The sequence below is a fragment of the Aspergillus pseudodeflectus genome (genome assembly GCF_044049435.1).
Source record: "Aspergillus pseudodeflectus strain CBS 756.74 chromosome Unknown BJX68scaffold_14, whole genome shotgun sequence".
In the NCBI taxonomy this organism is placed as follows: Eukaryota; Fungi; Ascomycota; class Eurotiomycetes; order Eurotiales; family Aspergillaceae; genus Aspergillus; species Aspergillus pseudodeflectus.
The window spans coordinates 278,267-305,025 of record NW_027263790.1 but is presented as its reverse complement, the minus strand read 5'-3'; the positions used below and the strand labels follow the sequence as shown (position 1 = coordinate 305,025).

Below are 26,759 nucleotides of genomic sequence, written 5' to 3'. Positions count from 1 at the left end.
TAATGCTGTACCTTCGGAGGCAACAATCCTGGGGCGTTTGTTGTACGAGAAGCTTCTTTATATAATATCCCCTAGGACGCAATCCTGAAGACGAAGAATCACACGTGTTAGCTTGCATACTTGGAAGGGAACAGGAGGAGAATGAAACACCCGGAGGACCACCTGGGCATAAGCGTCACTGTGCAGTTGACCCCTTGGGATGATCTCTCAGCTGCACAGCTGATGACATTGAAGCGCTCGTGATCTAGGTCACGGGACACGCGAGTGCTTGCCAAATGGCGGCTAGAAACGGTCATGCTTGAAATGAACCATAGAAGAGACGGTCAGGAACCCTGGTATATAGATGTGTCTGCCATGTTTGGTTCTAGGCAGTCTGACCGGATTACCCCTCATGTGTCCTGCGTAAGGGGCTGTATTGTTTTGTACTCGGTAAGCATAGTAGTATTGTGCGCCCAAACAGGTGATGGGAGGTACATCATCAAGATTTCCTAAAGTTATGGCTTCTTTAGATTCCCGTATATCCCTTACCTAGCTCTATGGATGCTGTCCGGTGTGAGATGCTGGGATAAGGGTATTGTTATTGTCTGCGTCATGTTACAAGAGTCATGGCTCTGTCTCCCCACCAGCCAATCGTCACCCCGCTCCTCGTCATGAGCATTAGGTAGAGGGAGGCGCAAGACCAAACTTGAAGGAGGGGTTACTAGTATTAACATGATTAGTTCGTTACCTGAAAATGATCGGAAAGTCATGGATAAATTACAGTCCTGAATCGTTGTCAGTCTACCAAAACGGTATTCCCAGGCTGCTAGTATTCCCCTGACCCCTCACCATCATCACCCCCTCTACTATCGCCTATCTACCCCCAACCTCCTTACAACTTACCAACTTACTGCTCTGCCGCTGAACTCTGATCCTCGGTTCGACTTGCGCATTTCGTACCTATTCACCATTGCTATCCTTGGCCCCTTCCGAAGCTCCGGTCAACCCAAAGCTGAGCGTCCCCATTCTCCGGATCGACGCGTATCGCCGAGTTACCCCGTCGAGATACCCTGTTGTCTCGACTCCTTCACCAACTACCAGCTCGCTTGCCGTGTCATCTTCTTGATCTTATATTCTACTCTATATCCGGAGAATAGTGTGAGCACCCGCGCAGCAATAAGTTAACAACGTCTGTTTGATGAGTCACACTGACAGCTCTCTTTTGATCTACAGGTACACATCGACTCGAGCGCATCGTCGACGCGGACTGCGAACAGAGCTCTACTTACACCGCCGACCTTCCGTTCTCAGACCTTCTTGAAGGGTCCTGAGGGCGGCTGTTCTTCCCTGATCGTCCTGCCTCATAGAGGCAGTCCACCATTTGAATGCCCCCGGCAGCTTCGGACGACTTGTTTCGCCAGCAGAGCCGGTTCCCAGGTGATAATATCTCCGCGGACGATACGAATATCCTCAAGCCAGATAATGATACTGGGGGAAAGAGCAAGAAAAAGAGCAAAAGCGGGTCCAAGGGGAAGAATAAGGGCAAGGTGGCTTCGAAGGCGCCAGTGGAAGACTTGTGAGTCTACCTCACTAAGTGTATTATGTTCTTAGGTGTGGATGGAGATTAACCCATGCTCGTAGACTAGAAGGATCCCCGCCGTCAGTGTCTCAGGTCGAACCATCCTCCTTCCCCGAACCTGATCCGCCTGTGGAGCCTCCGGATAACAATATCAACATCGTTTCGCCGGTTCTCGATGCCCTAGAGTCACTCAGGGACACAACCGAGCAGGACTTTGCGTCACGAACGAATACATGGGCGAAGTCTATTCCATTTGGGAAAAGCCCCCCAAACGATGGTTTCGAGGACGATCTCACCAGCGGTTCGCCCTTTGGCGGTTTCCTAACAACCCAAGACAAGGGCGGGTTCAGCAACCCCTCTTCTGCCTCCCCCCCTCCAAGGACAAGGCCCCTGAGCTACGGAAATGGCTACTCTAGCAGCGCCTTTTCTCGGCAGCAGTCTGTGGACAGGCATAAGAGCCATTCCGTCAACAGCCCATTCAGCGACCGAATACCCCCTCCTCATTTACCGCAGGCCCATTTCTACCGAGCCCCCGAGGTTGATATCCCGTCTCTATCAGGCCAAACACGGTCGCCCGTTGACGGGCAGTATTCATTTTGCGCGTTTGACACAATCTCCAGCCCTTCGTTCAAACCATCCAGGACAGGCGGTAGCGTTCTTTTGGTTGGTACGGACGGTGCGTTGGAGGTACTGGCCGTCGAGGACCGGAAGACTCGCCTGCTTGGGAAATTAAATGGTTTGAATGGAAGGGTTGTTGAGGCAAAGGTGTTACCAGGCGTTGACTCCACTCCTGCCTCCGTCTCCCGACCTCATGTTGCTGTCATAGTTCACGGACCATGCAACCCAGCTGAAGATGATGGTCGCGCGTCGTCCACTGGTTCTGATGCAAATGATATATCTGTAGCCACCGGGCGATATCCGGGTGCTGAGAAGCGCCAGAACAGGGATGACACCCGCTTCTATCAAACGAGAGTTGAGGTGTATTCTCTCCGAACCGGAGGACACATCACGACCCTGTTCGCAACGAACCCTACCCCGTGCTTTGAGAACCTGCCTGGACTAGCGAACTATGCCCCCTCACCATCCGGAAATCTGAAGCTCCTCGCCAGTGGTAGCTATCTTGTGCTAGCGTCTGGTATCAGTGGAGAGGTGTATATTTATAGTATGAGTACGTACCAGTGCCTAGGCAAAACCTGGACAGGAATTCAGTCACGAGAGGCGAGACGGTACTCAACCTCGTCGAGCTCGACTGATCCGGATGGATCTCGAAATGGCTCACCCCATGGGGCCACCAGAGCCGATACCCCAATACTTGCACTCAAGGGAAGGTGGCTCGCGATAGCGCCCCCATTGGCAACATACCGTGCATCCATCAATGGGTTGGTGCCGGCCCCTTTAGTGCAGGGGAAAGTCTATGGGCTTGAGACTCGTAGTCCGCCGTCTCGACCGGCAACTACCTGTGTAACCGACGTTGGTGAGGGAGAGAGCCTTCTCGACAAGGTAGCCAGGGGTGTTGCACAGGAGTTTGTACGAGGCGCTCGCTGGATGAGTGATCAAGGCTTACAGGCGTGGAACAATTACTGGAATAAGGACCAGCAGCAGAATTCCCAACAACGTCGTTCTCAAGTCATGGACTTTCCGCCGCAGGGATTCAACGCTTTCCCACCAACGCATGCTCAGGAAACCCAAACCGCTTCGCCAGCTGAGCCAGATCTTGTCTCAATCCTGGATCTCAAGAGACTCGAGGACGGCGGAGATACAAAGAGCGCGATTCTCTTCAATCCTGTCGCCACGTTCCAAGTGCCGAATGGCTGTAGCTTTCTCTCCTTCTCGCCTAGTGGCTTGTTGCTCTTGACTGCCAGCAAGAAAGGCGATGTTCAATACGTATGGGATCTCATGCAAGCCAAGTTTTGCCGTGCAGGGGTCTTTCTCGCTGAGGACTCGGCTGGGGTCTCTGCGAATGTGCGCCAGGTTGCACGGTATTCTCGTTTGACAGAGTCACATATTGTGGATGTGATCTGGTGTCCACCTTCTGGAGAACGCCTCGCCGTTATCACTCTCAAGGGCACAGTGCATGTCTTTGACCTTCCGCGCAATGCTTTCCAGTGGCCTCCTTTCCGCAGAGCTCGATCTTCGCGCAGCAGGCAGCCGCCGGCTGAACACCCCGCGGAAGAGTTAACTGTGCGAACGACGAATACGAGTGCTCTTTCCTCAGCGATCAAGCTTGTTGGGGGGAAGACGCAGCCTATCCTCGAGGCCGTCAGGGGCCGCGCACCGTCTGCTGGCTCTGCATTCCCCGCCATGAATGGATTTGCCATCCCTGCTGCTGCCGGGATGGGTGGCAAGGCGGTTGCTGCCGGACTTAGCAAGTCAATGGGAGCTGCCGCGAGTGGCACTGTCAATACTTTGCGGCATGTGGGTGAAAACAGGTTACACATCTCTGGTTTCACTCGCGAACCTGCCGCGTCTCGTGTCACTTGGATCATCTACAAGGGTCAGCCTTTCTTAGCTCTGGTGGCCAACGGTTATTTCCGGCTGTACCGAATCAAGAGATCCGTGCTGTCAAACAAATCACGACAGCCGCAGTCAGTGATTGGTTCGAAAGAGCTCGAGTTCCGGCTACCTTCGAATTTGTCAAGCCCTTGTGGGCCTATGGGTATCAGCAACTTTAACCCGGAACTGACTGTTCACGCATCCCTGGCGCTACCATCGAACAATTCACGGCCGTCCGCGTCAACAAAGCTCAAATGCCAGCCACTTTCGCAAGCTGAGCTCGAAACCAATGCCCCATACCAACCATTCCATACGGACCAGAGGGTCAACCTGTTTACCTACTCTGAAAAGGGAGAGGCAGGTGGCTCTACAGCCCCAGTCCCTACGGGTCAGTGGGTCTTTGGTGATAGCATCCCGATGTCCAAATTACACGTCCGTCGAATTAGTACCGGAAGTGAGGATGACGGCCTTGATGTGGCACATGAGCATCAGCAGGGATTTAGCGGAGGAATCGAGAACTTGATCAGCCTGGGCAACAGTACTAACAACGTTGAAGAGGTGGTCATCACTACAAGAAGGAAGAAGAAACACTCACTATCGCAGCATCAAGCTAGCGGCGAGGACGGGTTCTTCGAAGATGACTGTGAGGTGCTAGATTTTGCCGTTGATCGGGTCTGATCTTGAACTTCAAGTCAGTACATCACATATGATATCTATCGAGAAGACATCGATGCTACGCAAACCTTAGACATTATATTGGTCAGGCGTTAGGGTTTGCTTGTTGAACTATCATTTACTCCTGTTCGCCGCTACATTCGGAGACACATACCCTTTTTAATATGAGCGGTGTTGCAATTGCATGTTTCGTTCAACACTGGCTTCTCAAGCCCTGCATTCTTTTGGCTGGTTTGGTACCAGTGTGTTGCATACCCAGTGAATCAATAGACAGAAAACCCCGGAATTCTCTTCTTATATTCTATAAGGAAACTATCTCTGGACTAAATCATATTTTCCATCTCGTCCTCCCACCACTCCCGAAAAGCCACTAACCTCTCCGTTCTCACCTTCGCAGCCCTCCTCCCCGTCCTTGTCTTCATCATCCCCTCAAGCCTCTCTAACTTCTCTCCGAAATGCCGAATCGAATTCTCCATCTCCCAAGTCTCACCCTCTTTAAGCATATCCCGTCCCTTGGCCCCTAGGAACGTAAAGCACCGCCCAATCCCCACAGCCCCCAAGGCATCCAGCCGATCCGCATCCTGCACGATCGCAAGCTCAACATAGCCGTCCTCTTCGATCAAGCGACGTACACGCTCGGGGTCTTTCTTCTCAGTCGTATATGAAACGTGCGAGACGATCGTCTGCACCCGCTGCGCGAGCGTCGCGTCCGCGCCGTGCTCGAGGAGAACATGCTCCACAAGCTTGTCCGCCGGGATCGACGAATCCGAGTCCTTTGGCAGGTATTTCCGGTCACTGATATCGTGTAGCAGCGCGGCGAGGTGCACGGTCAGGTCATCGTACACCGTCGCCGTCTCCGTCTCGGCGCTTTCTCTTTCTGCTTGCAGTATCCGCAGTGCAAGCGACACGACGCGTCGAATATGCGCGGGGTTATGGCTGGGATCGTAATCCTTCATGCACTCAACCACGAAGGCCTCAATGGACGCGATCAGCGCAGCTGCAGACGTCTCCGTGTGCTTCTTTGCGCTGTCTGATCCTCCGTCGTGAGTGTTTCCTCGGGTGTTTGCGGCAGACTCCATTTTCGCTTTCTCTGGATTGCTTCCCCAGTTGATCTTGCTAACTTAGATGCGACCGGAGTCGGGCTTTCGAATGCTTGTGCGTAGACGCGTCGAGGGGCACGGTTAATGCGTTGTTGTTGTACGGGCAGTTGCGGTTGTGGGACGTGCTGCCGCGTCGAGTCTCTGGAGTACTCCGTCGGTTCTTCGTCTTCCGTGTCTTTATTCTCCTCCTCTTTCAGGCCATCTAAAAGAATGATTACACCTAATGTCAGATGGCGCTCAGATTTCCAGCGTCCTATTCTTTTGTCCTTCGAGTTGTCCTGCTTCTCGAGGTCTCTTATTACAGAAAGACCAAGAACTGCAACGCCATGAATCTTCTCAAAAAAGGGCTTCGATTTTTGCTTGATAACGTCTAGGACAAGTCTCCTCTTTTCTGTCGGAGATCACTGCGTAGAATCTCTCACGATCGAGGGCGAGAACGGAAAACTGTGTCTGTGACTATGACTCGAAATTTGACTTGGGATTGGAGTCAGAGTGAGATTTCGATTGAAAGAGTAACATGACGCGTGAATTATTTTTGCATTCGGTGAAAAACGCGTCGGGGTTAGCGACGTGGTATTGGAACGATGGATTTATTATGGGGTCTGGTGGCCTCGCGAGATGGGAGTTTCCCTCTTGCAGCGGGTGCTTCCGTTCAATTGAACGAATGATTGCAGATTCCCCTCTTCAGCTTCGAGGAACTAAAAGAGGAGGGAACTGTATTGGGATTGGGGCATGAATGCTCCACCAAGTTAGTCAAGAAAGGGTCTGGTTAGATGACCATTTTTTATGGGTCTGATGGGTCAGGCGCTCAGAAGATCAGAAGGTGACTGTGATGCCACTAAGTACTAACGGGGATCGGCGTGGCATGCTGAATTCCATGAGTCGGAGATACTCGACAACATACGTGCAGTAGTGCTGGGCAAAGAGTTGGAGTAACCGGTCAGGTGTGATAAGTTACAAGAGGTATTGTTCAAATCCAGAATCTCCAGTGACAAAATATGGTATCCTCAAATCGAAAGATTATTAGAACAGTGGAGAAAGTAAAGACTATGTAGACAACCATTAGATTATGTTCCGTGCAACCCATCCCATCCATGCCTCGCTTGACGCCATGACCCTCGTACGGACACGCCCGAAGATTCACATCACGAGCGCGCCTTCATTCACTGGTTTCCACCGCTTACAGAGCCCAGGCAACCAGAAGGAAGCCAGCCAGACCAGCGGCAGAGGCGCCGAGCTTGATCTGAGCGAGGGAGGCAGCGTTGGTGTCCTCTGGGTCTTCAGCGTCGGAGGTCGAGCTGGGAGAGTCGGAATCGGAAGAGGAAGAAGACTCGGAGTCTTTTGCGAGGCTGTTAGTGCAAGTGCGCAGGACAACGCCCAAGTGCGGGGAAACTCACCAGAGTTAGAGTCATCCGAGTTGGAGTCGTTGGAGTCATCAGAGTTGTCAGACGAGCTGCCGGTCGTGGTAGCGGAGGAGCCACTGCTGGTGTTGGAGGCGCCTGCACCACCGGTGGCAGTGGCAGGGAAGAAGTGAGTGGTGTAGCAGCGGGCCTGGCACTGAGCATAGGCCGCAATGTCAGCCTCAGAGCCATCACCCTGGTCGCACTCGGCAACACAGTCGTTGGTGTCGTTAGCCTGCTCGTCGCTGGGGCAAGGAACCCCAACGCATTCGGCCTTGCAGCAAATGTCGTCGTCGGGGCCTAGTGGTGTCAGTCCAAGGCACAAGCTTTGGGGTAAGGATTGCTCGCATACAATCGAGAACGCATTGCTGAGCAGCAGACAAGCTGGTGGTGGCAGGGGGGCTAGAAGTGGTGCTGGACGACTCCTGGGCAGCAACCAGGGCGAGGACCGAGGAAAGAGCAACAAGAGAGAGCTTCATATTGATGAGGCAGAAACGACAGACGTTGGTAATGGGTGAGATCGAGAATTGGAAAGGAACGAGGTTGGAAGTGAGACCAAACGAGAGACGATGGAGAGGAAGGGAAAAGAAGAGAAGAAAAGAGAAGCGAAGAAATAAAGATAACAAGACAAACGAGGGCGAAAAAGCAAAACAGGACCAAGTACAGGTGAAATTAGCTGCTGGTGCAACACGAGAGGCCAGCGTCGGCAATTCGACCGTGAATCAGAACCTTGGAAAGCTTCAGGCACCTTGCTCTGATGCTATTATTGAAACCCCCGTCGGGCTTGTCGCGCATGGCGGCCTTCTATTAGCTGAGTTTCACTGCTCCTCGCCGTGGCACCGATCAATTCCCTGGTTCGGGCGACAGGGCCGACCAGATCAGATCATCTGAACGGCCCTTTCAAATTAAACCCGACTCTTTGCTTCAGCATTTTCAGTTCGGAGGCGGAGGCAATAGGCTGGTCGTGATTAGGGCCACTTGGGCGAGGCGCCAATGCAATGTGATGTGTCGGTGGCTGCTGTGTAGCGCTCATTCTTGTTTGGGCCAGAAGATTCCAAAGTCGAGAGGGAGGGAAATCCGGGGTCTAGGACGAGGCCATTATGGGTCCCGGTTGGCCGCGAGAAAGCCCACCAATCTCGCTCAGTGCGGTCATGCAATTGGCCAAGCGAGAAGGATTTTCTCGAGTCTGGCCTAAGGCAACACAAGTCATGTCACCTGATTTCGTGATACCTCGCGTCGCGCCTCGAGTCCGTCATTCCGCGTTATCCCCACAAGCATTGTCCACCTCGATATGTCGGGCATCGATGACGGTGTATCTGACTATTTGGATGATGACTTGGACGACTTTGTGGCCCATGATGACGACTCTCCGAGATCGCCCAAACGACGCCGTTTGAGCGACCAAAAAACAGCAGGGGGCGCGCGTCGCGAGAGTGTGGGAGATGACGATAACAGCGACGACTATGGGCCTGGCTTCGACTCAGACGGCGAGAACAATGTGGATGAGCCTTTATCAGCTGAAGAGGCGCCATACCTCTTTCCCGATCAGCAAAAGTCCAAGTACAAGGTGTTTGTTCCAAAGCAGACCACCATCCGAGAGAACATGTTCGTCACACAATTAACACAACCTGCTTCACCTCCTGAACGAATCCGTGGACCGCGATGGAAGAAGCCTGATTCGAACCCTCCTGTCATTCACTCAGCGACTGGGATGGTCGCCGGGCATCGAACTTGCGAACAGCCACAAGTGCAAAACCATGGGGATGGCAGTGATGAAGACCTGAAAGCCGCAATAGAAGCCTCATTGCAGTCTTTTGAGGAAGAGTCGTCAAAGCCCATGGTTTCTCTTGCTCGAGAAGACTCAAACGTCTCCTCCCTTCCTACCTCTGACACAACTGATCTTTTCGACGACATCCCAGACGATGCCTTCGACTCAGATCTGTCTCTATCGCCGCCTGCGAACACTGCCCCGCAGGTACCTTGGAAAACTTCCCAGTCTCGAAGTCTCCCACTAGGCGTCCGCCAAACAACATTGTATGATATGGCCCCTCGGAACCCAGCAACGCAACCTGTGCGTGGTGAGCAGGTATTCTTTCCTCCAGAGAAGGTCGAACGGCCCACCCACCACAAATTGAACCAGGATAAGTTGGAAACGTGGGTTTTTCCTACGAATCTAGGCAGGACCCGAGACTACCAGTTCAACATTTCCCAGAGAGGCCTATTTCATAATACTCTTGTTGCACTACCCACCGGCTTGGGGAAAACCTTCATTGCGGCCACCATTATGCTCAATTGGTTTCGCTGGACCCAAGACGCTCAGATAGTATTCGTTGCTCCAACAAAACCGCTGGTATCTCAGCAGATATCTGCATGTTACCAAATCGCAGGTATTCCACGATCTCAAACCACAATGCTCACGGGTGATGCTCCTCCAGGAGTACGAGCAGAAGAATGGAGAACCAGACGCGTCTTCTTCATGACACCCCAGACTCTCACTAACGACCTCAAGTCCGGGATAGCTGATCCCAAGCGGATCGTGCTACTAGTGGTGGATGAGGCTCACCGCGCTACGGGCCGCTATGCCTATGTGGAGGTTGTGAAATTCCTCCGACGATTCAACCAAAGCTTTCGGGTCCTCGCTTTGACAGCCACACCAGGGTCAACTGTTGAGTCTGTTCAAGCTGTTATCGATGGCCTTGAGATTTCCAAAGTGGAGATACGTACCGAACAGTCTCTTGATATCAGAGAATACGTGCATGCGAGGCACACGGACGTTCAGACTTTCCAAAACTCTGACGAGATGATCGTGTGCATGGATCTCTTATCCAGCACCTTAAATCCCCTTGTCGATCAGCTTCGGGAGCTGAATGCTTTTTGGGGCAGGGATGCCATGTCATTGACCCCCTTCGGTCTGACAAAGGCTAGACAGCAATGGATGGCGTCTGATGCTGGGAGAAATGCAAATCTAGGCTTGAAGGGAAAGGTCATGGCAATATTCACGGTTCTCGCGAGCATGGCACATGGTATCGACTTACTCAAATACCATGGAATAACTCCACTGTACCGTCACCTCACACACTTTCAATCGGGCTCCGACGGACAGAAAAAGGGCAAGTACCATCGCCAAATTGTACAAGACGAGCATTTTGTGAAACTTTTGAACTACCTTGGCCCGTGGTCTAAGAACCCCGAGTTTATCGGACATCCAAAGTTGGGATATCTGAAGCAGGTTGTCTTGAACCACTTCTTGGATGCTGGCGAACAATCGGCTACTAGGGTGATGATTTTTGTGCACTTCCGTGACAGTGCTGAAGAGGTAACAAGAGTTCTGAAAAGACACGAACCGATGATTCGACCGCATGTTTTTGTTGGGCAGAGCAGCGCCAAAGGCTCTGAAGGAATGGGCCAGAAGACTCAACTCGATATTATACAAAAGTTCAAGAACGGGACCTACAACACCATCGTGGCAACCTCCATCGGCGAGGAAGGACTGGACATAGGAGAAGTTGACCTGATTGTGTGTTATGATGCCTCCGCTTCTCCGATTCGCATGCTCCAACGCATGGGACGAACTGGCCGCAAGCGAGCAGGAAACATCGTCCTCCTCTTGATGCAAGGCAAGGAGGAGGAGAATTACCTTAAGGCAAGAGATAACTATGAGAAAATGCAGGAACTGATAGCAAGCGGCACGCAATTCTCCTTCCATGACGAGATATCCCCACGAATACTACCCGCTGGAATAAAGCCAATACCCGACAAACGTCAAATTGAAATTCCAGAGGAGAACACAACTGGTGATCTGCCGGAGCCGAAGAAAAGGAAAGGTCGGCTCCCTAAGAGACCCCCGAAACAGTTTCATATGCCCGATAATGTTGAGACAGGCTTCACCAAGGCATCACGCCTAGGAGAAACAGCAAAGCCGAAGGCGAAGGCAAAGGCAAAGTCAAAGCCTAAACCCCGGGCACCGACTCCAGAGCCTGTCCCAGTTCCAGACCTTGCAGAAGTCTTGCTCACTTCAGCTCAGCAAAATGATCTTGAGCGTCATTATCAGGATATAGGAGGCACAACTCCACAATTCATTCGCTATCCCCGAAGCGATGCTTTCCCGCGTCTCCAGCTGGTCCAACGTCCAACCAAGTTAGTGAAGCATGGTTCCCTCACGCGACGTGTCATCGGCGCCTTGCAGAGGATGAATCAAGTCACACCAGATTGTGAAGAGCGGTTCAAGGAAGTTCTAGCTCGAGAAACCGAATTTCTATATGAGGACTCTGCCGTCTTTTCAATGCCGCGAACTAGCGAAGACAGCCAAACCTCACAATACCCCAGACCGAAAACTATCAGGCCCGATCGTTTGCAAGAAACCGAGAATCTCGTGGAGAGCGATAGTGATGCTGAACCGCCATCTCCAAGCAAACTGTTCTCGGTACTCAATAGTCCTCGGCGATCAAAGCCTTTTCATCCTCCACGTCGAGTTAGCCAGATTGTCACTGCTGTTGATGACTTTTTAGACCTGCCTGACCCAGAAACTTTCATCACGCCGGGTCGGACGCAAACACTATCCCGGAAGAGGAGGAGAATTGTGATTGATGACGATGGTGACGAATAATGTTAGAACGACTAAAGCCCGCTTGGAACTAGTTACCTGTATTTTATTCATTTTGAGCGATATTTCTGTACAGAGAGCTTATCGTCATTGGGGTCGATGGTGGAGAATCTAATTCCACCTCATGGGCTGCTGCGTCCACGCACCTTCTGGCCGCCTTTCAGGGACACCTCGAAACCAAGCAAGTAAACAGCATCAGAACACAGCTACATCATATTCCAAAAACTCCATAATCATGGCCGACGCTCAATTCGATAGTGCGCTGTTAGTATCACCACTTTCTCTACCTGTGCCAATGCTCCCAGGATCTCCCTTCCTCCCAAGAACAGCGAGAGAGGCACTCGTACCCCGAATCCCATTCAACCCCGCGTGTAGCTCCCGCTGACTGACCATAATGCCTACTACAGCGACCTCCTCCGGCGGCTGAACCCCCGCGATACAAAGCAGAATCTGCAGGCTATTACCTCCATCGTCCCTGACCTCACCGAAGATCTTCTCTCCTCTGTCGACCAGCCGCTCGAGATCCGCCGATGCCCCAAGACAAAGCGCGATTACCTGCTCTGCGACTATAACCGCGATGGCGATAGCTACAGGTCTCCCTGGAGCAACGAGTTCGACCCCCCTCTCGATGACGGGACAGTACCGAGTGAGAGAGTACGGAAGCTAGAGGTCGCCGCTAACGATGCGTTTGATGTCTACCGGGAGCTCTACTACGAGGGCGGCGTTGGGAGTGTGTACTTTTGGGATTTGGACGATGGATTCGCCGGTGTTATCCTCTTGAAAAAGGGTAAGCTACTCGATAAAGTGGGCAGCTTGCTGGGATCTCTCCTCTGATACTAATCCGCAACCGGCAAACAGGAACATCGCCCGGCGGAAAACAGTCCGGTGAATGGGACAGCATCCACGTATTCGAAGCTACCGACCGAGGACGAGCAGCCCACTACAAGCTCACCAGCACGGTAATCCTGCATCTTGCCAACGAAACCGAGGCTCTTGGCGAGATGGATCTGAGCGGAAATATGACTAGGCAGATTGAGCTTGATCTTCCTGTTGAGTCGGACGTCAGCCATGTTGCTAACGTTGGGCGATTGGTGGAGGATATGGAGTTGAAGATGAGGAACTTGCTACGTACGTAATTCATGGTATTCTTATGATTCGGGGCTTGCTTGCTAATTTGTACTTATAGAGGAGGTTTACTTTGGGAAAGCCAAGGATGTTGTTGGCGAGCTTAGGAGTAAGTTATTGTTTTTGCCTGGCTGCGACTCGATTGCTGATTGACACTACAGGCCTCGCTCCGCTATCGGAAACAAACAGAGACAGAGCTACCCAGCAAGAGATGATCCGATCTTTGCAGCGGTAGACTGCATCTTCGTTTCCGTGGTAGTAGCGTTTTTCGTTCAGTATCAATGGCATCTTTGTACTTTTAGAGACGCCAATTCATTATTTATTGTACATTCGGAGGTTACTGTTCAGTTTGGTCCTTGGAAATAACAAACGAAAACGCCTCGCAGTACATGTCAGAATTATTCACAATGCATTAGTGTGTGGGTATCATAAATGCTTCCTTCTGTATTGGACGCAACATAGTCATCCTAAACAGAGGACAAAAGTCAAAAGAATTCATGCCTGAGAAATGCAGAGAAGGCGACTCCAATCACGGTGACTCTCTTCGAGACATAACAAAGAGTGGATTGTACCCCTGGCTGGGGGGTTAATCGACCTCCATGTTCTCCTGCCCTCCCTCTACCTTTACTCTGTCCTTATCCCCGGAACGTACCTGTTCCATCTGCTGAACAAATTCCCTAGCAGCGGCCCAAAGCTCTGCCTCTTTCTCCTTGCCCACAGTATCCTTCCGACTGTTCAACCAACTCACATCCAATGGGTTTGACACATTCGAGGCCCCCGCGACCGCGCCCGCAAGATCGCCGCCCCGTGAAGATGAATCCGGCGCAAGTATCGAAGCTTCCTCTAACGCGTAGACCTGACGGCGTAACCGGACATCGATAGACGAGAGCAGGGCAAAGTACTGTGACGTAGCTTCTTTGAATCGAGCTTTGTGTGAATCGAGAGAGGTATCGGTTGCAGACAAATCGCCCGCTCGTGCGTTTGTGAGTGCTTGTATTGCGAGGCCGGCGGAGTGGATAAGTTTGGCGACATCCTACATAAGCAGAGAGAAGGTTAGAGGCAGGCTCTAAGACCATTGTTGAATGGATATGCTGTTGGAGACTTGTTTGCGGTGATCGTACCTTGTCGATTTCGTTCAATTGGCGGATGCGGTCTGCAGAGGTAAAGACTTTGACTTGTCCGTTGGAGTCATTTCCGTCTGCCATCTTGTTTCTGTAAATCTTGGTTTGTTGAGGTATACTTAGGGACTTCAAGTGAAGCATTGTTTCCCCGACCTCAAATGACCAAAAGTCACGTGTGAGCTGTGGGGAGAGCTGGATTGACCGCTTACCTAAGCCCAGGGCGACGTCCTCAACTTCTATCAAATCAAAAAGATGCATGAATAGAATCCATCTCCGTCTCTCACGTCTTCATTGCCGCGCGTCGGCAAATCGACCTCAAGTTCCCACGCGTTAAACTCTCCTCACCCCCAACAGGATAGGCAGACTGAGAGCGTCTTAGGAGAAGAGAACATGTCTGCGCCTGGCGGGGCCCCGAGCCCTGCTCCCCGAACTGGGAGTATGGGCTCCGGTGCTGGCGGCTCAATGCCTCCTCAGCAGCAGATGGCTACGACGCCTGTTGGCGCGCCTACACCGGGGCCTCCTCCACCGCCGCCCAGTGGCGCGATGTCTCAGCAAAACCTGAATCAGATTGTGAGTGTTTGCATCTCAGCTCGGTCCACTGCGGAATTTGAGTTCATGCATCCCGCATGGCCTGTTCGCGGTGTTTGTCGTTTGTTTCTATATCTCTCTCTCTCTAACATATAAGTAGGTCATCGACTATCTGGCCAAAAAGGGCTATAGTCGCACGGAAGCTATGCTTCGGATGGAGTCTGCAAACCAGGAGATTGACGGCCGGCCTTTACCTCCCCTGGGGGAGGATGCGCGCCCGAAGTACAGGATGGGTTTCGGTAGGGCGCCAGGCTGCTTATGCCGTTAAGCTCTCTCTGTGAGCACAGCTGATGCGCCTCGTTAGATTTGATCAAGGTCTGGGTTGAAGACAATCTGGACTTGTACAAGGTGCGCCTTTTATGTGCCTACTGCTCCTGCGGATACTAATATATCTCTAGCCTGAGCTCAGACGTGTCTTATGGCCGCTCTTTGTCTATTCATTTCTCAATATGGTGACCTCTTTCTATGCTCCAGAGGCTCGCCAGTTCTTTGATGTCAACAAAAATCTTTTTTTACCCGAACACACCGAGGATGTACGAGCCTTGGAGCCTATCAGCCTACCAGAGCATGTGCAAGAAAACTCAATTGCCAAAGTCTACCGTGGCAACAAGTATCGCCTGGTGCTTAGCAACCCCGCATTTGCCAATCTAATGCAGTTCCTTGAGAGCAAACAGAAGGAAGGCGGGTCCGTCATGTCGGCTATTCTTAGCAGTTTTTGCACCATCGTTACCAAGGAACGTGCCGTTGATGATAGGTTCAGCTTTGCGGCAATGCTTGCCCAGGCTGGTATGGGCCAGAGCTTTCCCACAGAAGACGAGGGTATTCCAGGGCACCACCCCGGCTCTGCATACACGGGTGATAACCCTGCTATGGCTGGAGCCTTGACCCGGCTGAAACTGGGGAGGCTTCCTATGGAGCAGGCTCTTGAGGGTGATGTCCGTGCCGAGTTAGCGGATGAGGACATGAAGAACCCACCGGGGCCTGGTCAAAATACGTTGGTCCAGGAATTTGACCAGATCATCAAGAAAGAGGATGACGATGAAGCCCCCACGCGCGCGGATATCCCGTACCCTCCATCTACCGCGCGGGATGTGGCTATGGAAGTTCAAAAGGTCAAGGAGAACCGTGACCGGTTTCGCATCGAATCGAGAACAGGTGGTGTTGGTCCTGCCGTTAGTGTCTGCATGTTTACTTTTCATAACACTTTCGATGGGTTTGTCTGGCCTTTGACTTCTTAAAATGAGCTTACTGACCAAGTCTAGGGTCAACTGTCTGGACTTCTCGGATGATAATATGCTCGTTGCAGCTGGCATGCAAGAGTCATACATCCGAGTTTGGAGCCTAGACGGAAAGAAGATCACCTCACAATACGATAACGCGGATGACCACCCGTCGAATTCGCGCCGTCTTATCGGACACTCCGGGCCAATCTATGCAGTCGCATTCGCCCCATCAGCTACCAGCACCGACAGCGCCGTCGCTCCCACAAATGCCCGCTGGCTCCTTTCCTCCTCCGCTGACAAAACCATCAGACTCTGGTCCCTCGACCTCTGGCAGTGCATGGTCGTATACAAAGGCCATGACCAACCCGTCTGGGATCTCCAATGGGGTCCATTTGGGCATTACTTTGTATCTGGCGGCCACGATAAGACCGCCCGTCTCTGGGTGACTGATCACATCCGACAACAACGCATCTTCGTCGGCCACGATCAGGACGTCGACTGCGTCTGCTTCCACCCTAACTCCGCATACGTCTTCACCGGCAGCTCCGACCACACCGTCCGCATGTGGTCCGTCACCACAGGTAACGCAGTGCGCCTGTTCACAGGTCACACAGGCAACATCACAGCCCTCGCCTGCAGCCGCGACGGCAAAACCCTCGCATCCGCCGACGACCACGGCTCCATCCTTCTCTGGGACCTCGGGCCCGGTCGATTGCTCAAGCGCATGCGCGGCCACGGGAAGGGCGGCATCTGGTCGCTTAGCTGGAGCGTCGAGTCCAATGTCCTTGTATCCGGCGGCGCAGATGGCACAGTTCGTGTCTGGGACGTCACTGGTCCCTCGCAGGACTCATCACAGGGTCGCGTCGTTGGTGAAGGCGGCGCCGGGACAAAGATCGACGGCACCGCTACGACAACAACCAGCACGCAAACCTCCAGCGCTGTCGGTCCAGGCATGGGCAAGAAAAAGGGCAAAGACGTCGTCGTTACCCCAGATCAAATCAGCGCGTTCCCGACGAAGAAGAGCCCCGTGTACAAGGTCAAGTTCACTAACATGAACTTGATTATTGCTGGTGGCGCTTATCTACCCCTTACCTGATGAAAAGAATCATCATCCATCTACTAAAAGAAACACATCTACGGATAGCGTAGACTGGCGCGAGGCTGGGCGGATGGGATACCCATATTGGATATGTATTATCATTATCACTACAAGCTATACGGTTAATGCAAAAAGGATCATAATCTTGGTATAAATATATGTGTGTGTGGCTTTCGTCATGTGTAGCGTAGCGCATCCTTCGTCTTCCTGTGTATACCGTTTCCAAGGATCCCAGCGTCTCTCGCGCTCTATATCATTGTGGATATCATTAAAGCGCATTTATTCATGAATGCGCTCTATCCGTTCACCTCTTCAAATATCCTGTCCTCCCGCCCTCGGGCTTGGCTATAGGACCACCAGCCCCTGGCCCTTTCTTCATCGCCGCGAATGCTTGCATATCAGCGACCTTGGGTGGCAGAACCAGCGCGCTGCGGTCATTTCGCTTATAGAAATCAACTAAGATCTGGGCCGTTCGCGCGGGTTGGTCCTCTTGTATAAAGTGACCTGCGTCAGGGAAGACTTGCAGTTGGTATTTTCCTGCGCATTGAAACATCATTAGAGGCATGATACTTTCCCATCGGGTATAGAGGAAGGGATGTTGGGGAAATTGAACAAACCTTGCATCTGCCCAATCATTAACTCCTTATCCAGCCTATCCGTCCCAGCTAGGAGAAGTAGTTTTCCCCCGCGCGCTTCTAGGAATTTTCGACTTAGGCCAACGAACCAGCCTTCCCAGAAGGGCTTTGTTTCCGCGAGGTTGGTTCGCCAGACCCAGGGTTTGGAAGGGTCAACGGCGTCGTCTTCGTGGTAGAGGAGGGATGGGACAGAGACACGGGCTGAGGTTCTGTTGCGGATAGTGCGCGAGCGTGTGCTGTGGGGTGTATTGTAAGAAGGTGTGAAGGGTGAAGGGGAGAAGGGGCAAACCATACTGCCATTCTATTCCAGAGGCTAGGGAAGGGAATCGAGACGGGCGAGTGGAAAGATATGTCTCCATGCTTTGTAGGGCATCCATGGCGGATCCTATGCTGTGGTCAGGAGCAGGATGAGCAGGAGAACGAACTAGTACTTACCCTCTACAACATCTAAAACGGCATATGCCAGTAATTTCGCACCCAATTCCCCCTTCTTCGCTACATCCGTAATCACAGCGCCTCCTAAACTGTGCCCGACCAGAACAATATCCGGCAACGTTTCCCAGCCCATCTTCGTCTGCGTTTCTCGAATAACGAAGAGCAGGTCTTGGTTCAAGGTCTCCAAGCTCAGATCAAGCTCAACCTTTCCATCAACCGCGTTCCCATCCACATCTGTCCTTATTATGGATGTACTACCATGATCTCGAGCATCTGCAGACAGGAATCCAGCATCAGGGAGAATCTTGCGGATCTCTGCGGCGCATGTTGCAAAGGAGAGACCCGAGGAACCAGCGCCGTGATGCATAACGAAAAGGGGTCCTGATCGCATCGGAGGACTGAAGTATACATGGTGGATGATTTTGAGGCTGTTGACCTGACGCGTGAGGTAGAGTTCTTGGGTGAAGAAGTCAGTCCATTCCAGAGTCGTTGTCGGTCTATCTTGCTTGTACCCCGCATTAGCCTCATTCTCTAATCATAACTTGAAATAGACACGGCTTATTAACGTACCCTCGAGCCCCCCCCGGTCTAGCAAACAGTTGCTTTGTAATCGACGGAGTCACTGTCTCTGTTGACGAATTCGAATCGCCGTCATCGCGGTCATCCTCCTCTGCGGGGTATTCGGGAATAGGTGGGGGTTCTGGAGGTAGTTTGGCGAGTTTCGATTTGGCGAAGGACTTTTGCAGGTCGCTCATCGTCTTTATTGCGAAATCAAGGGGATTAAGTTGGAAAGAGCTATGCTCGGAATTCGGGAGAGGAAGCAGAGTTAAGGTTAAAAGGGTGTCGGAAGCTTCACTTCAGCTTGTTCAACCCCACCCGTTCTCAACGACTCTTAATTCAGATAGACTGGGGTCATGACCCGCAACCCACAACCGTAATGACGGATCGACGAGGGTATCACCGTTGCCCAAGGCTCAAGCGCTTGAGAAAGCCGACCAGCAGAGGACGAGCTTCCATGATTCGTGGGTTGATCGCCGTGGAGCTGCGTACAATGACGTCAACATCGTCATTCCAGATTCTTGCTTCTAAAAAACTGAGATCGCGGCGTTTTGGTTTTTGTTTGTCGATTCCAACAAACAGAGAAAGATACCGATACCATGGTCAATCTCTTCCAGAGGCAGAAGCACGACAATAGAGGGGTTGAGGGGGAGGACCATGAGCAGCAACCGGCAAATGAGCGGACTCGCCTTCTCCCGCGCGAGAACGAGGGTTACTTGAGTCCTGATGACCCTGCTGTATGTGCCCAGTCTTCTTTCGTCGAGCTATGTTTAACAGCTGTATAGGTCTCGCCCTACAATCTCTGGAGCGTCCGAGCCCTACGGGGCCTCTCCTCGACTTTCCTCGCCATCAGCTTCGTCTGGTGGACATTCCTCCTAGTCTCCCTCTTCGTCAGTGCACCAGCACTGCATACTCGAGGATCCGGATTCTTCGCCTTCGCCTACACAACCCTAACAGTCGGCTACCTTCTCTTTGGGATAATTTTCTTCGCCGTACCCTCCAAGCCAATGACAATATGGGGCGTAGTGCTCGCCATCTTCCTCTTCATCGACATGATCATCACAATTGCTGTCCCACGCATTCGAGTTGAAGAAGGCTGGGTCGGAATAGCCACCGTGGTCTGGGCAACCATTATCGCAATCTATAACATTGTTCAGAACCGCTACGTCGCATGGGGAAAGCGAGAGGAGGAGGAACGCCTTACAGGCCGCGAGGAGACCCGCCGTTCTCTGCGTGAATGGCTCGCTGTATTCGCTGAAACTCTGTTCATGGCTGTCATTGCTATCATATCCATTCTGTTCATGATCACTTTGATCCTGCGCGCGCGTGACGCGAGCCTCAAAGCCCCGGGACATAAATACTACGTCAGCGCGCGCAGCTACCAAGTCCACCTCAACTGTGTAGGTAACAACACAAGCAACAAAGACACCCCAACCGTCCTTCTTGAAGCTGGTGACGGCCCTGTCGAACACACGCTTCAGCCCTTTATCGACGAACTGCACCAGAAGGGCGCCATAACCCGCTACTGCTACTGGGACCGACCGGGCATGGCCTGGTCCGACAACGCACCCTCTCCCTTCTCCGCTGGCATGGCTTCAGACGCCCTTTCCGAAGCCCTCGCCCTCGCTGATGAAGAGGGTCCATGGGTCCTTGTTTCCGCAGGAATAGGCAGCATTTACAACCGCATCTTCGCAAGCCGCCACCTCCTTGAGGTCGAGGGCATCTTCCTCATCGACCCGCTCCATGAAGATTACCTAGCCGACATCGCACAACCAGGTCGCGGCTTTGCCCTCTGGCTTCGTGGTATCTTCTCCCCGCTCGGCCTCGACCGTATCTTCGGCGCAATCTTCCGGGGTCGCACACGCGAGGACCGCGTCTTCGGTCGCAGCGCTTACCAAACGGGTAAATATATTCGCGCGAAGCTACAGGAGAACCTCGTTGCGGGGTCCATGACGAGGTCGGAGATCGAGGCTGCGAGGCACGTCCAGATGGCTGATACGCCACTTACCGTTGTGAGTTCGGGTGTTAAGGTCGACGGGGATAAGAAGTGGGCGAGCAAGCAGGAGGATCTGACAGGGATCACGAAGAACCTGAAGAACTGGGATATTGTCAAGGATGCGCCACATGAGGTTTGGAGGACGACGGAGGGGAGGAGGGTGCTTGAGAAGAGGTTGAGGGAGATGGTGTCGGAGGAATGATTTATTCCATGACTGGACGTTGCGTTTGGTGCTTTGGGATCTCACCTATTTCTTGATTTGGTTCTTTCTTTCTTTCTTTTTCTTTTTTTTTTCATTCTCCGAAATTGTATTCATAACCATGTGTGATACGCAAGCTGCGAATTTCCTTTCTGAATCATCACGAATATACGAAAGTTATGTTATGCTCACAAGTTACGTTCTTCATTCGCGCTGCTTATGTTCTAGTACAAATACACCTTTGATATCCCAAGTCCCTTAGTTCCCTTAGACTATCCGCTAACAGGAGGCGACTGGGCTCGAGTGATATTTTCCGGTAGGAGACGAGCAAAGGCGATCGATTTTGTGGAGGTAGTCCGTATACCGGCGGGATTCGAGCAGAACTGAACAAATTTGTCCAGTCAAGTATGTGCAAGAAAACAGTTCCGTCAAATCACATTGTCTTGTCTAAAAGCGGACAGGACAGCATACGTAGGAGCGGATTGAATGGCATCGGCGACTCGAGAAATATGGCCAGTCATCTCAGACTAGCTCGCTTGAACCTCTTAGCAAGTTGTTCACTTTCAGATTTGGGAGACGAAGGGCCCGAGAGAGGGTAACGGGATCCGGAATGGGGCTTGGGCACAGGACGTGGAGTTTCCAGCCAGGGACGCTTGGGGGGCCTCTCACCGGTTTCCTGAAGAATAGTGACCAATGTTGCCCAGCCGGGGGTGTTGATGAGCTGTAGGCCGTCTGAGGGGCTTCGGGTTGTTGCTACGCGGCAGAGGAGGGCTTCTTCCTCCTGTAATACCAGAAGGTGGTGTGAGTGTGTATCCCCATGGTGATAAGCCCATGTTAGGTTAGTCGACTTACCTTGGTGAACGTGGATAATGTGCGAAGGAAGCACAGGAGGTGGAAGTCGGACACCGCCCGGATTGCTTTATCAGGGTCGCCATGCGAGACAAGTTTTCGAGCGAGGGAGCGAAGTTCCTGGCTTTCGCCGATGACCTCACGATTCTCAATGGGATATGTGCTGTCAACGAAGACCGGATTGGGTACAGTCGGGAACCCGTGGGTTAGGGTAACGAAGAGATATTCGACTGGAAAGCTGGGCTTCGCGTTCACCTGTGCAGATACTCCGTATTCGTTGATTTTGCGATAGAAAACTTCCGGGATATATCGCGCTTTGCTGTCTGTATCCTCCTCAGACTGCACCAGCATCACAGACGGCTCCGCCGATGGCTCGACTATATCGGCTCTAATCATCTCAACTGCCGCAACCGAGGCCTGGTAAGAGCTCACGGTGATTGCGCCCTCTTCGTCTCCACTAAGAACGCAGGTCACGAAGTTGGAACCGAACTGGCCAGTCCGGCTCCATTGCGTTGCCTTTGGGTATCCTGCCTGCAATCTTGCCGCAAAGGCAATTTCCAACGACGAGAGATAGTATGAATCAATATGCCGTTTACAGATCACTGATCCATCTCCTTGACCAGCATCAAGCAAGTCAGTAAAGATAACGCCAACCTTCTCGAGACCGCAAAGGCGTGCAACTTCGTCTATGTCCTTTTCATTCTCCCATTCATGCAGGGTAACTCCATCAACTTCATCTACCTGGGGGGGTTCGTATATCGCCTGTACCACTGCCTTGACACCTAACGGCACTTCCGTATACTCTTCGTAGGTGCCGTAAAGGAACCCTAAGCGCTGCGAACCGGACTTGCGCCAGAAGTCGAGCAATGAGTTTATAAGGTCTGGTGTAGCAAATTCCACATGGTCAACCATGCGGTATTCTTGCGGCTGCAGACTGATCGCACTCGGCTGGCACTTGGTGCAGATCCCCTCCGGCCATGGCGGGTGGCCAGAAGGACAATCCGGCCGTACCCGATAGTAAGGCTCATTAAGTGGTGGCATGAAGGAGCTCTTGAGCTCCGGTTTATTCGTGGCAGCGTTTATTTTGCGCAGATAAGAATGAAATGAGAGGTGTTTGATCTTCTTCTCCGCCAGGTACTTCGGATCGTAAGGTTCGAGCGGCATGCAATAGTCGCACATGCCTTTTGCGCTGTGTTTGCACATCTTCAGATCCCGACTCCGCCGGATCTTCCCATCTTTCCTCTCCAAGCGGTTATCAAGGGCTGATTGTCTGACCGTTTCCCACGGACTCTTGCCACCAGTATTACTCGATCGAGACTGGGGTATTGGTGTGCTCGCTTGCGATACAGGTGCTCCGTTCAACCGTCGTGCGGTCGTGTCAGTAGTGAATCCATTCTTGGCGCCATCCTGGAGATCCTGCTTGAGTTGATAACTAAGATAGAGCTTATCTCCGTGCCTAGATTCTCACTATCAGCAGCTATGCTAGACAATGTTGAAGCGTTGTTTCCATTGCAACTGACTTTAATCCAACCTGCTCAAAAGAGACGCCCTCGAGTGTATTCAGAAGCCGCTCTTCGCCGCTAGCGCCAATAGGTTTGTTGGAGAGGTTAATCGAGGAAGGTTCGACGCCTGGAGGAAGGTGTTCTAAGATCTACGGTTCGTAGGTCAGCGCTGTTTGGCCGTCGTCTAGCTATTCACGCCCCGACACAGGGGGAAATGCAGACGGAGTGCTATACCTTTGCCTGAAGAGAAGGAAACTGATCTTGCGGGCTAACGTTTAGTCGAAACTGGCCGTTACGACTTTCAAATCTGAGAATTATCGTACGAGACGCCATGTTAGGCAGCTCGGGGAGGGAGAGGGGATGGAGAGAAGGAAATGGAGAAGCAAAGGTGAAAGGCAAAGAAAGAGTAACGGTCGAGGTAACTCTCGTCAGCGACCAGTTCATGTCGTAATGCCCACTGTACTCTGCCACATTATCAGACCGCCCTTTTATCCGCCTTACGAGGCTGGATTCAGATGACAGCAATCACCGCACAACAGACGGCGATTTCCTCGATCCTCATAAATATGGCCCAATGTTCTCATTTAATGTTATTGTTTCTGAAGTGGCATCATTCTTACATCCCATACGGGTGAACTCAGTCGACTCACGACTAGACTTACCGCCGTTCCCGTAGCGCCAAATCTCACGCCACAATCCATACGATCCACCCAAATAAAAAAGCACACTATCTTGGCTTGGCCTCTTAGAGCCTTTCAGGACGGACAACTCTAACAACCGCGCCGGTGGTGTACCGGTAACATAGTTGCCTTCCAAGCAACTGCACGGGGTTCGACTCCCCGTCGGCGCAATTTCGCAATTCTTTTTTTTTCCTGGCCAGGTTATCATCAAATGTGTACTTATCTCCTGGGATAGCACAACAATGCATGCATGTCTCTTGAACCATGATCTCCTGGACAAGCTGCTCACTTTGGACTGTCCCTGCAGGCAGGACAATTTACATATTTCAATGTCTGGGTGGCAGCAGGCAAATCCCTCTAAACGTCATGACTTCGACATTACCACTCTTCAGCAGTTGGTTCACTCTTCAATGTGGCTCCTCTAGCTATTGCCAACATTACTATACCAAGCCGATCACAGGAATACCTAACTAAATACACTAATTCCAATAGCAGCGCTTATAATTTCCGCTTCCTCCAGGTATGCTCTGCGGAGTAGGTAACTAGCGTATATGGGTTTGTCTTGTTTGCAGTAAACCTAGAACCAGAAACAGTGTGCAACCTCTCAACTCTCACACACATCACAACCCCAAGATTACACAATGGACAACCCCTCGAAACGAAAACACAGCGTGGCAGCCGGCCCCTCACCCCAAGCTCCCACGGCAAGCCCAGATCCCGACAAGCGGCGCAAAGTAATCGGCCCCTCCCTCCCACCACCCACCGAACCCTCCAACAAAAGCGACGACTACTCCGACTCCGACTACTCAGACGACGATGACTTCGGCCCCAGTCTTCCCCCGCCTGCAGGCTCCGCGCCTCTCCCACAGCCTACACAGCAAGCCAGCATAAGCACATCAACAGACAAAAAAGCTGCTGAGAAATCGGCCCCGCAACGAGACGCGTGGATGCTCGCGCCACCGACGGGAGACACACGCTCGTCACGGGTCGATCCGACGAAGCTGCGGAATCGCAAGTTCCAGAGCGGGCCGCGTGTCGGTGGCGCGGCTTCGTCTGGCGGTGGTGGTGGGGTTGATAGCTCGTGGACGGAGACGCCAGAGGAGAAGATACGGCGGTTGCAGAATGAGGCGATGGGTATTGTTTCGTCGGGGTCTTCTGGTAGTGCGGGTGGTGCTGGTGCTGGTGCGGGAACCGAGGCGGAGGAGCGGAAGGCGCAAGCTATGAGGGAACAGGTGCAGAAGTATAATGAGCGGGTGCGGAAGGAGGATGCGGCGGCTTTTGAGGAGAGGAAGAAGAAGGGGAAGGAGGAGGAGGATGACCCGAGTAAGAGGGCCTTTGATAAGGAGAAGGATATGGGGCTGGGTGGGAGGATATCGCATGCGCAGCGGAGGGAGATGATGAATAAGGCGGCCGATTTTGGGTCGAGGTTTTCAAAAGGCAAGTTCTTATGAAGACGAGGTTTTCTGTGTACGATATTGATGGAGGTTATACTACATACAATAATACCACTGCTGCGGCATCAATTGATCAGGGAGCTGGAGTGAGATGTTCAAGGAAAATTATTCGATTTTTATATCATTATTTATCTATATATAATCCCGAATCATAAATCATCAAGTCTGGTCAACAGAAGCGACAAATAAAACAGCCATTTAAGACGAAAAAAAAAAAAAAATGGGTATGGAGCCGAACCGATCAGAGAATGTTGCACTTCTTGGGAAGCCCGCAAGGGCCGCCCTCGCTATCTTCTTCTGGCTTGGTCTCTTTGGCACCCTGCTTCTCCGACTTGGTTGCCGCTGATGTATCCTTCTGTTTCTCCTCAGACTTATCCTCCGCGCTACCATGCAGTCAAGCAAAGTTGACACGGGCAACGTGCTCGTAGAAGGACTTGCCCTGAGTCTCGGCAAGCTGGAGCTCGAGCTCAGTGGGCTGGCGGGAGCCGTCGGCGCCCTATTAAGGCAACATTAGGAATGACCCACGTATGGAGCAAGATTCAGACCATAACTTACAGCGAAAGTACCGGCACCCCAGGGGGATCCACCATGGATCTCGTTGAGGTTGGAGAGGAGAGGGAAAGCGGTCTTGTAGCCAAGAGGGGTGTAGATGAAACCGTGGTGGGTGAGGGTGCTCATGGCAGCGATAGCAGTGGACTCCTGGCCACCACCGAGGGTACCGGTGGAGATGAAGAGACCAGCATACTTGCCGTAGAAACCACCGGTTGCCCAGATAGCACCAGTGCGGTCCCAGAAGGCCTTCCACTGGGCAGGAAAGTTACCGTAACGGGTGGGGATACCGAAGAGAACGGCATCGTACTCGAGGAGCTGGTCGGGCTTCTCAAGGACGGGCACAGAGGACTTGGGGGGAGCGTGCATCTTGGCGAGGACATCTTCGGACAGGGTCTCCTCAATCCTGTGCGTTTCATTGTAAGCTGGGTTGTTCTGATTGTAAGCCCATTTGTGCGGGGTATATCTTACTGGAAGATGTCGGCGGTACCGCCGGCAGCCTGGATACCCTTGAGCTCGGCCTGGGCCAGCTTCTCAACGTGGCCGTAGAGGGAGTACTATTGTAAGGAGTTAGCTGACGTGCTGTGCATGCGTGTGGACAATTGTGAGGGGTAGTACGTACGAAGACGATAGCGATCTTGGGGGCCATTGCGACGGTTAGACTCTCGAATGAGGATAAGAAAAGAGAGAATTGTATAGGATGAGTTTCCGGAGAATTGGTCCAGTAGAGGGGCAGTCATCTTTTTATAGCAGCTCGATCAGGCGGGGCTCTCTGGGTTGTACCAACCTTCGAGGTGGATTTACGGCTTGGGAGCTCTAGATTTTGTCATCGATTACAGATGCAGAAGGGAGCTTATGATTGGCTAAGGTAATCTGGTCGTGGGTCTTCCCCATCAATTAGTCCAGCCTGACTGATA

The 26,759-nt window shown here is 52.2% G+C and overlaps 11 protein-coding genes and 1 non-coding gene across 12 annotated transcripts; 6 read left to right on the top strand and 6 right to left on the bottom strand.

The window, feature by feature from the left end:
• The first annotated feature begins 690 nt into the window (after positions 1 to 690).
• BJX68DRAFT_233947 (uncharacterized protein) lies at positions 691 to 5,026 on the top strand. Its single transcript, XM_071039685.1, has 3 exons — positions 691 to 1,137; positions 1,213 to 1,555; positions 1,621 to 5,026. The coding sequence occupies exons 2-3, from the start codon at positions 1,365 to 1,367 to the stop codon at positions 4,727 to 4,729; spliced, it is 3,300 nt and encodes a 1,099-aa protein (XP_070900727.1). The 5' UTR covers positions 691 to 1,137; positions 1,213 to 1,364; the 3' UTR covers positions 4,730 to 5,026.
• On the bottom strand, positions 4,890 to 6,350 carry BJX68DRAFT_50427 (HD domain-containing protein). Its single transcript, XM_071049290.1, has one exon. It carries the CDS (start codon positions 5,803 to 5,805, stop codon positions 5,050 to 5,052), a length of 756 nt encoding a protein of 251 aa, XP_070900726.1. The 5' UTR covers positions 5,806 to 6,350; the 3' UTR covers positions 4,890 to 5,049.
• Positions 6,351 to 7,006: 656 nt separating this feature from the next.
• BJX68DRAFT_265320 (uncharacterized protein) lies at positions 7,007 to 7,705 on the bottom strand (the record flags this gene model as incomplete). Its single annotated transcript, XM_071045213.1, has 3 exons — positions 7,007 to 7,164; positions 7,224 to 7,526; positions 7,579 to 7,705. 3 exons carry the CDS (start codon positions 7,703 to 7,705, stop codon positions 7,007 to 7,009), a joined length of 588 nt encoding a protein of 195 aa, XP_070900725.1.
• Positions 7,706 to 8,517: 812 nt separating this feature from the next.
• On the top strand, positions 8,518 to 13,189 carry mph1 (3'-5' DNA helicase; the record flags this gene model as incomplete). Its single annotated transcript, XM_071042871.1, has 8 exons — positions 8,518 to 9,549; positions 9,589 to 11,392; positions 11,426 to 11,649; positions 12,029 to 12,093; positions 12,237 to 12,616; positions 12,688 to 12,957; positions 13,016 to 13,063; positions 13,116 to 13,189. 8 exons carry the CDS (start codon positions 8,518 to 8,520, stop codon positions 13,187 to 13,189), a joined length of 3,897 nt encoding a protein of 1,298 aa, XP_070900724.1.
• Positions 13,190 to 13,361: 172 nt separating this feature from the next.
• BJX68DRAFT_233942 (mediator of RNA polymerase II transcription subunit 11) lies at positions 13,362 to 14,194 on the bottom strand. Its single transcript, XM_071039684.1, has 2 exons — positions 14,076 to 14,194; positions 13,362 to 13,987 (listed from the first exon to the last, which is right to left on the bottom strand). The coding sequence occupies exons 1-2, from the start codon at positions 14,157 to 14,159 to the stop codon at positions 13,541 to 13,543; spliced, it is 531 nt and encodes a 176-aa protein (XP_070900723.1). The 5' UTR covers positions 14,160 to 14,194; the 3' UTR covers positions 13,362 to 13,540.
• A 141-nt stretch (positions 14,195 to 14,335) lies between these two features.
• On the top strand, positions 14,336 to 17,127 carry BJX68DRAFT_233939 (putative transcription initiation factor TFIID subunit). Its single transcript, XM_071039683.1, has 5 exons — positions 14,336 to 14,645; positions 14,764 to 14,902; positions 14,968 to 15,011; positions 15,062 to 15,876; positions 15,926 to 17,127. Exons 1-5 carry the CDS (start codon positions 14,466 to 14,468, stop codon positions 16,980 to 16,982), a joined length of 2,235 nt encoding a protein of 744 aa, XP_070900722.1. The 5' UTR covers positions 14,336 to 14,465; the 3' UTR covers positions 16,983 to 17,127.
• ppe1 (putative ribosomal protein/carboxylic ester hydrolase (Ppe1)) lies at positions 17,098 to 18,901 on the bottom strand. Its single transcript, XM_071049288.1, has 5 exons — positions 18,626 to 18,901; positions 18,056 to 18,552; positions 17,915 to 18,005; positions 17,603 to 17,856; positions 17,098 to 17,522 (listed from the first exon to the last, which is right to left on the bottom strand). Exons 1-5 carry the CDS (start codon positions 18,808 to 18,810, stop codon positions 17,290 to 17,292), a joined length of 1,260 nt encoding a protein of 419 aa, XP_070900721.1. The 5' UTR covers positions 18,811 to 18,901; the 3' UTR covers positions 17,098 to 17,289.
• Positions 18,902 to 19,011: 110 nt separating this feature from the next.
• On the top strand, positions 19,012 to 21,013 carry BJX68DRAFT_50356 (uncharacterized protein). The gene is made up of 2 exons (XM_071049289.1): positions 19,012 to 19,350; positions 19,399 to 21,013. Exons 1-2 carry the CDS (start codon positions 19,213 to 19,215, stop codon positions 20,809 to 20,811), a joined length of 1,551 nt encoding a protein of 516 aa, XP_070900720.1. The 5' UTR covers positions 19,012 to 19,212; the 3' UTR covers positions 20,812 to 21,013.
• Positions 21,014 to 23,492, bottom strand: npl4 (nuclear protein localization protein 4; the record flags this gene model as incomplete). The annotated part of the gene is made up of 4 exons (XM_071047744.1): positions 21,014 to 21,589; positions 21,661 to 23,113; positions 23,178 to 23,308; positions 23,394 to 23,492. The coding sequence occupies 4 exons, from the start codon at positions 23,490 to 23,492 to the stop codon at positions 21,326 to 21,328; spliced, it is 1,947 nt and encodes a 648-aa protein (XP_070900719.1). The 3' UTR covers positions 21,014 to 21,325.
• Positions 23,493 to 23,938: 446 nt separating this feature from the next.
• On the top strand, positions 23,939 to 24,009 carry BJX68DRAFT_t64. Its single transcript has one exon. It is a non-coding gene; the product is annotated as a tRNA-Gly (tRNA).
• A 456-nt stretch (positions 24,010 to 24,465) lies between these two features.
• Positions 24,466 to 25,394, top strand: BJX68DRAFT_233907 (GPALPP motifs-containing protein 1). The gene has a single exon (XM_071039682.1). The coding sequence runs from the start codon at positions 24,481 to 24,483 to the stop codon at positions 25,288 to 25,290; it is 810 nt and encodes a 269-aa protein (XP_070900718.1). The 5' UTR covers positions 24,466 to 24,480; the 3' UTR covers positions 25,291 to 25,394.
• Positions 25,395 to 25,401: 7 nt separating this feature from the next.
• On the bottom strand, positions 25,402 to 26,749 carry pst2 (putative NADH-quinone oxidoreductase Pst2). Its single transcript, XM_071039681.1, has 4 exons — positions 26,465 to 26,749; positions 26,314 to 26,399; positions 25,849 to 26,248; positions 25,402 to 25,789 (listed from the first exon to the last, which is right to left on the bottom strand). Exons 1-4 carry the CDS (start codon positions 26,489 to 26,491, stop codon positions 25,688 to 25,690), a joined length of 615 nt encoding a protein of 204 aa, XP_070900717.1. The 5' UTR covers positions 26,492 to 26,749; the 3' UTR covers positions 25,402 to 25,687.
• Between the last annotated feature and the right edge of the window lie 10 nt (positions 26,750 to 26,759).

Coding starts and splice junctions, on each gene's coding strand:
- BJX68DRAFT_233947 (XM_071039685.1), top strand. CDS start 1,365: ATGCCCCCGGCAGCTTCGGACGACTTGTTTCGCCAGCAGAGCCGGTTC. Junction 1,556..1,620: donor AAGGCGCCAGTGGAAGACTT/GTGAGTCTACCT, acceptor CCATGCTCGTAG/ACTAGAAGGATCCCCGCCGT.
- BJX68DRAFT_50427 (XM_071049290.1), bottom strand. CDS start 5,805: ATGGAGTCTGCCGCAAACACCCGAGGAAACACTCACGACGGAGGATCA.
- BJX68DRAFT_233942 (XM_071039684.1), bottom strand. CDS start 14,159: ATGGCAGACGGAAATGACTCCAACGGACAAGTCAAAGTCTTTACCTCT. Junction 13,988..14,075: donor AATTGAACGAAATCGACAAG/GTACGATCACCG, acceptor CTGCTTATGTAG/GATGTCGCCAAACTTATCCA.
- BJX68DRAFT_233939 (XM_071039683.1), top strand. CDS start 14,466: ATGTCTGCGCCTGGCGGGGCCCCGAGCCCTGCTCCCCGAACTGGGAGT. Junction 14,646..14,763: donor AGCAAAACCTGAATCAGATT/GTGAGTGTTTGC, acceptor ACATATAAGTAG/GTCATCGACTATCTGGCCAA. Junction 15,012..15,061: donor ACAATCTGGACTTGTACAAG/GTGCGCCTTTTA, acceptor ATATATCTCTAG/CCTGAGCTCAGACGTGTCTT.
- ppe1 (XM_071049288.1), bottom strand. CDS start 18,810: ATGAGCGACCTGCAAAAGTCCTTCGCCAAATCGAAACTCGCCAAACTA. Junction 18,553..18,625: donor AGACCGGGGGGGGCTCGAGG/GTACGTTAATAA, acceptor CAAGCAAGATAG/ACCGACAACGACTCTGGAAT. Junction 18,006..18,055: donor CGTTTTAGATGTTGTAGAGG/GTAAGTACTAGT, acceptor ACCACAGCATAG/GATCCGCCATGGATGCCCTA.
- BJX68DRAFT_50356 (XM_071049289.1), top strand. CDS start 19,213: ATGGTCAATCTCTTCCAGAGGCAGAAGCACGACAATAGAGGGGTTGAG. Junction 19,351..19,398: donor TGAGTCCTGATGACCCTGCT/GTATGTGCCCAG, acceptor ACAGCTGTATAG/GTCTCGCCCTACAATCTCTG.
- BJX68DRAFT_233907 (XM_071039682.1), top strand. CDS start 24,481: ATGGACAACCCCTCGAAACGAAAACACAGCGTGGCAGCCGGCCCCTCA.
- pst2 (XM_071039681.1), bottom strand. CDS start 26,491: ATGGCCCCCAAGATCGCTATCGTCTTC. Junction 26,249..26,313: donor GGTACCGCCGACATCTTCCA/GTAAGATATACC, acceptor TGAAACGCACAG/GATTGAGGAGACCCTGTCCG. Junction 25,790..25,848: donor GGGGTGCCGGTACTTTCGCT/GTAAGTTATGGT, acceptor TTGCCTTAATAG/GGCGCCGACGGCTCCCGCCA.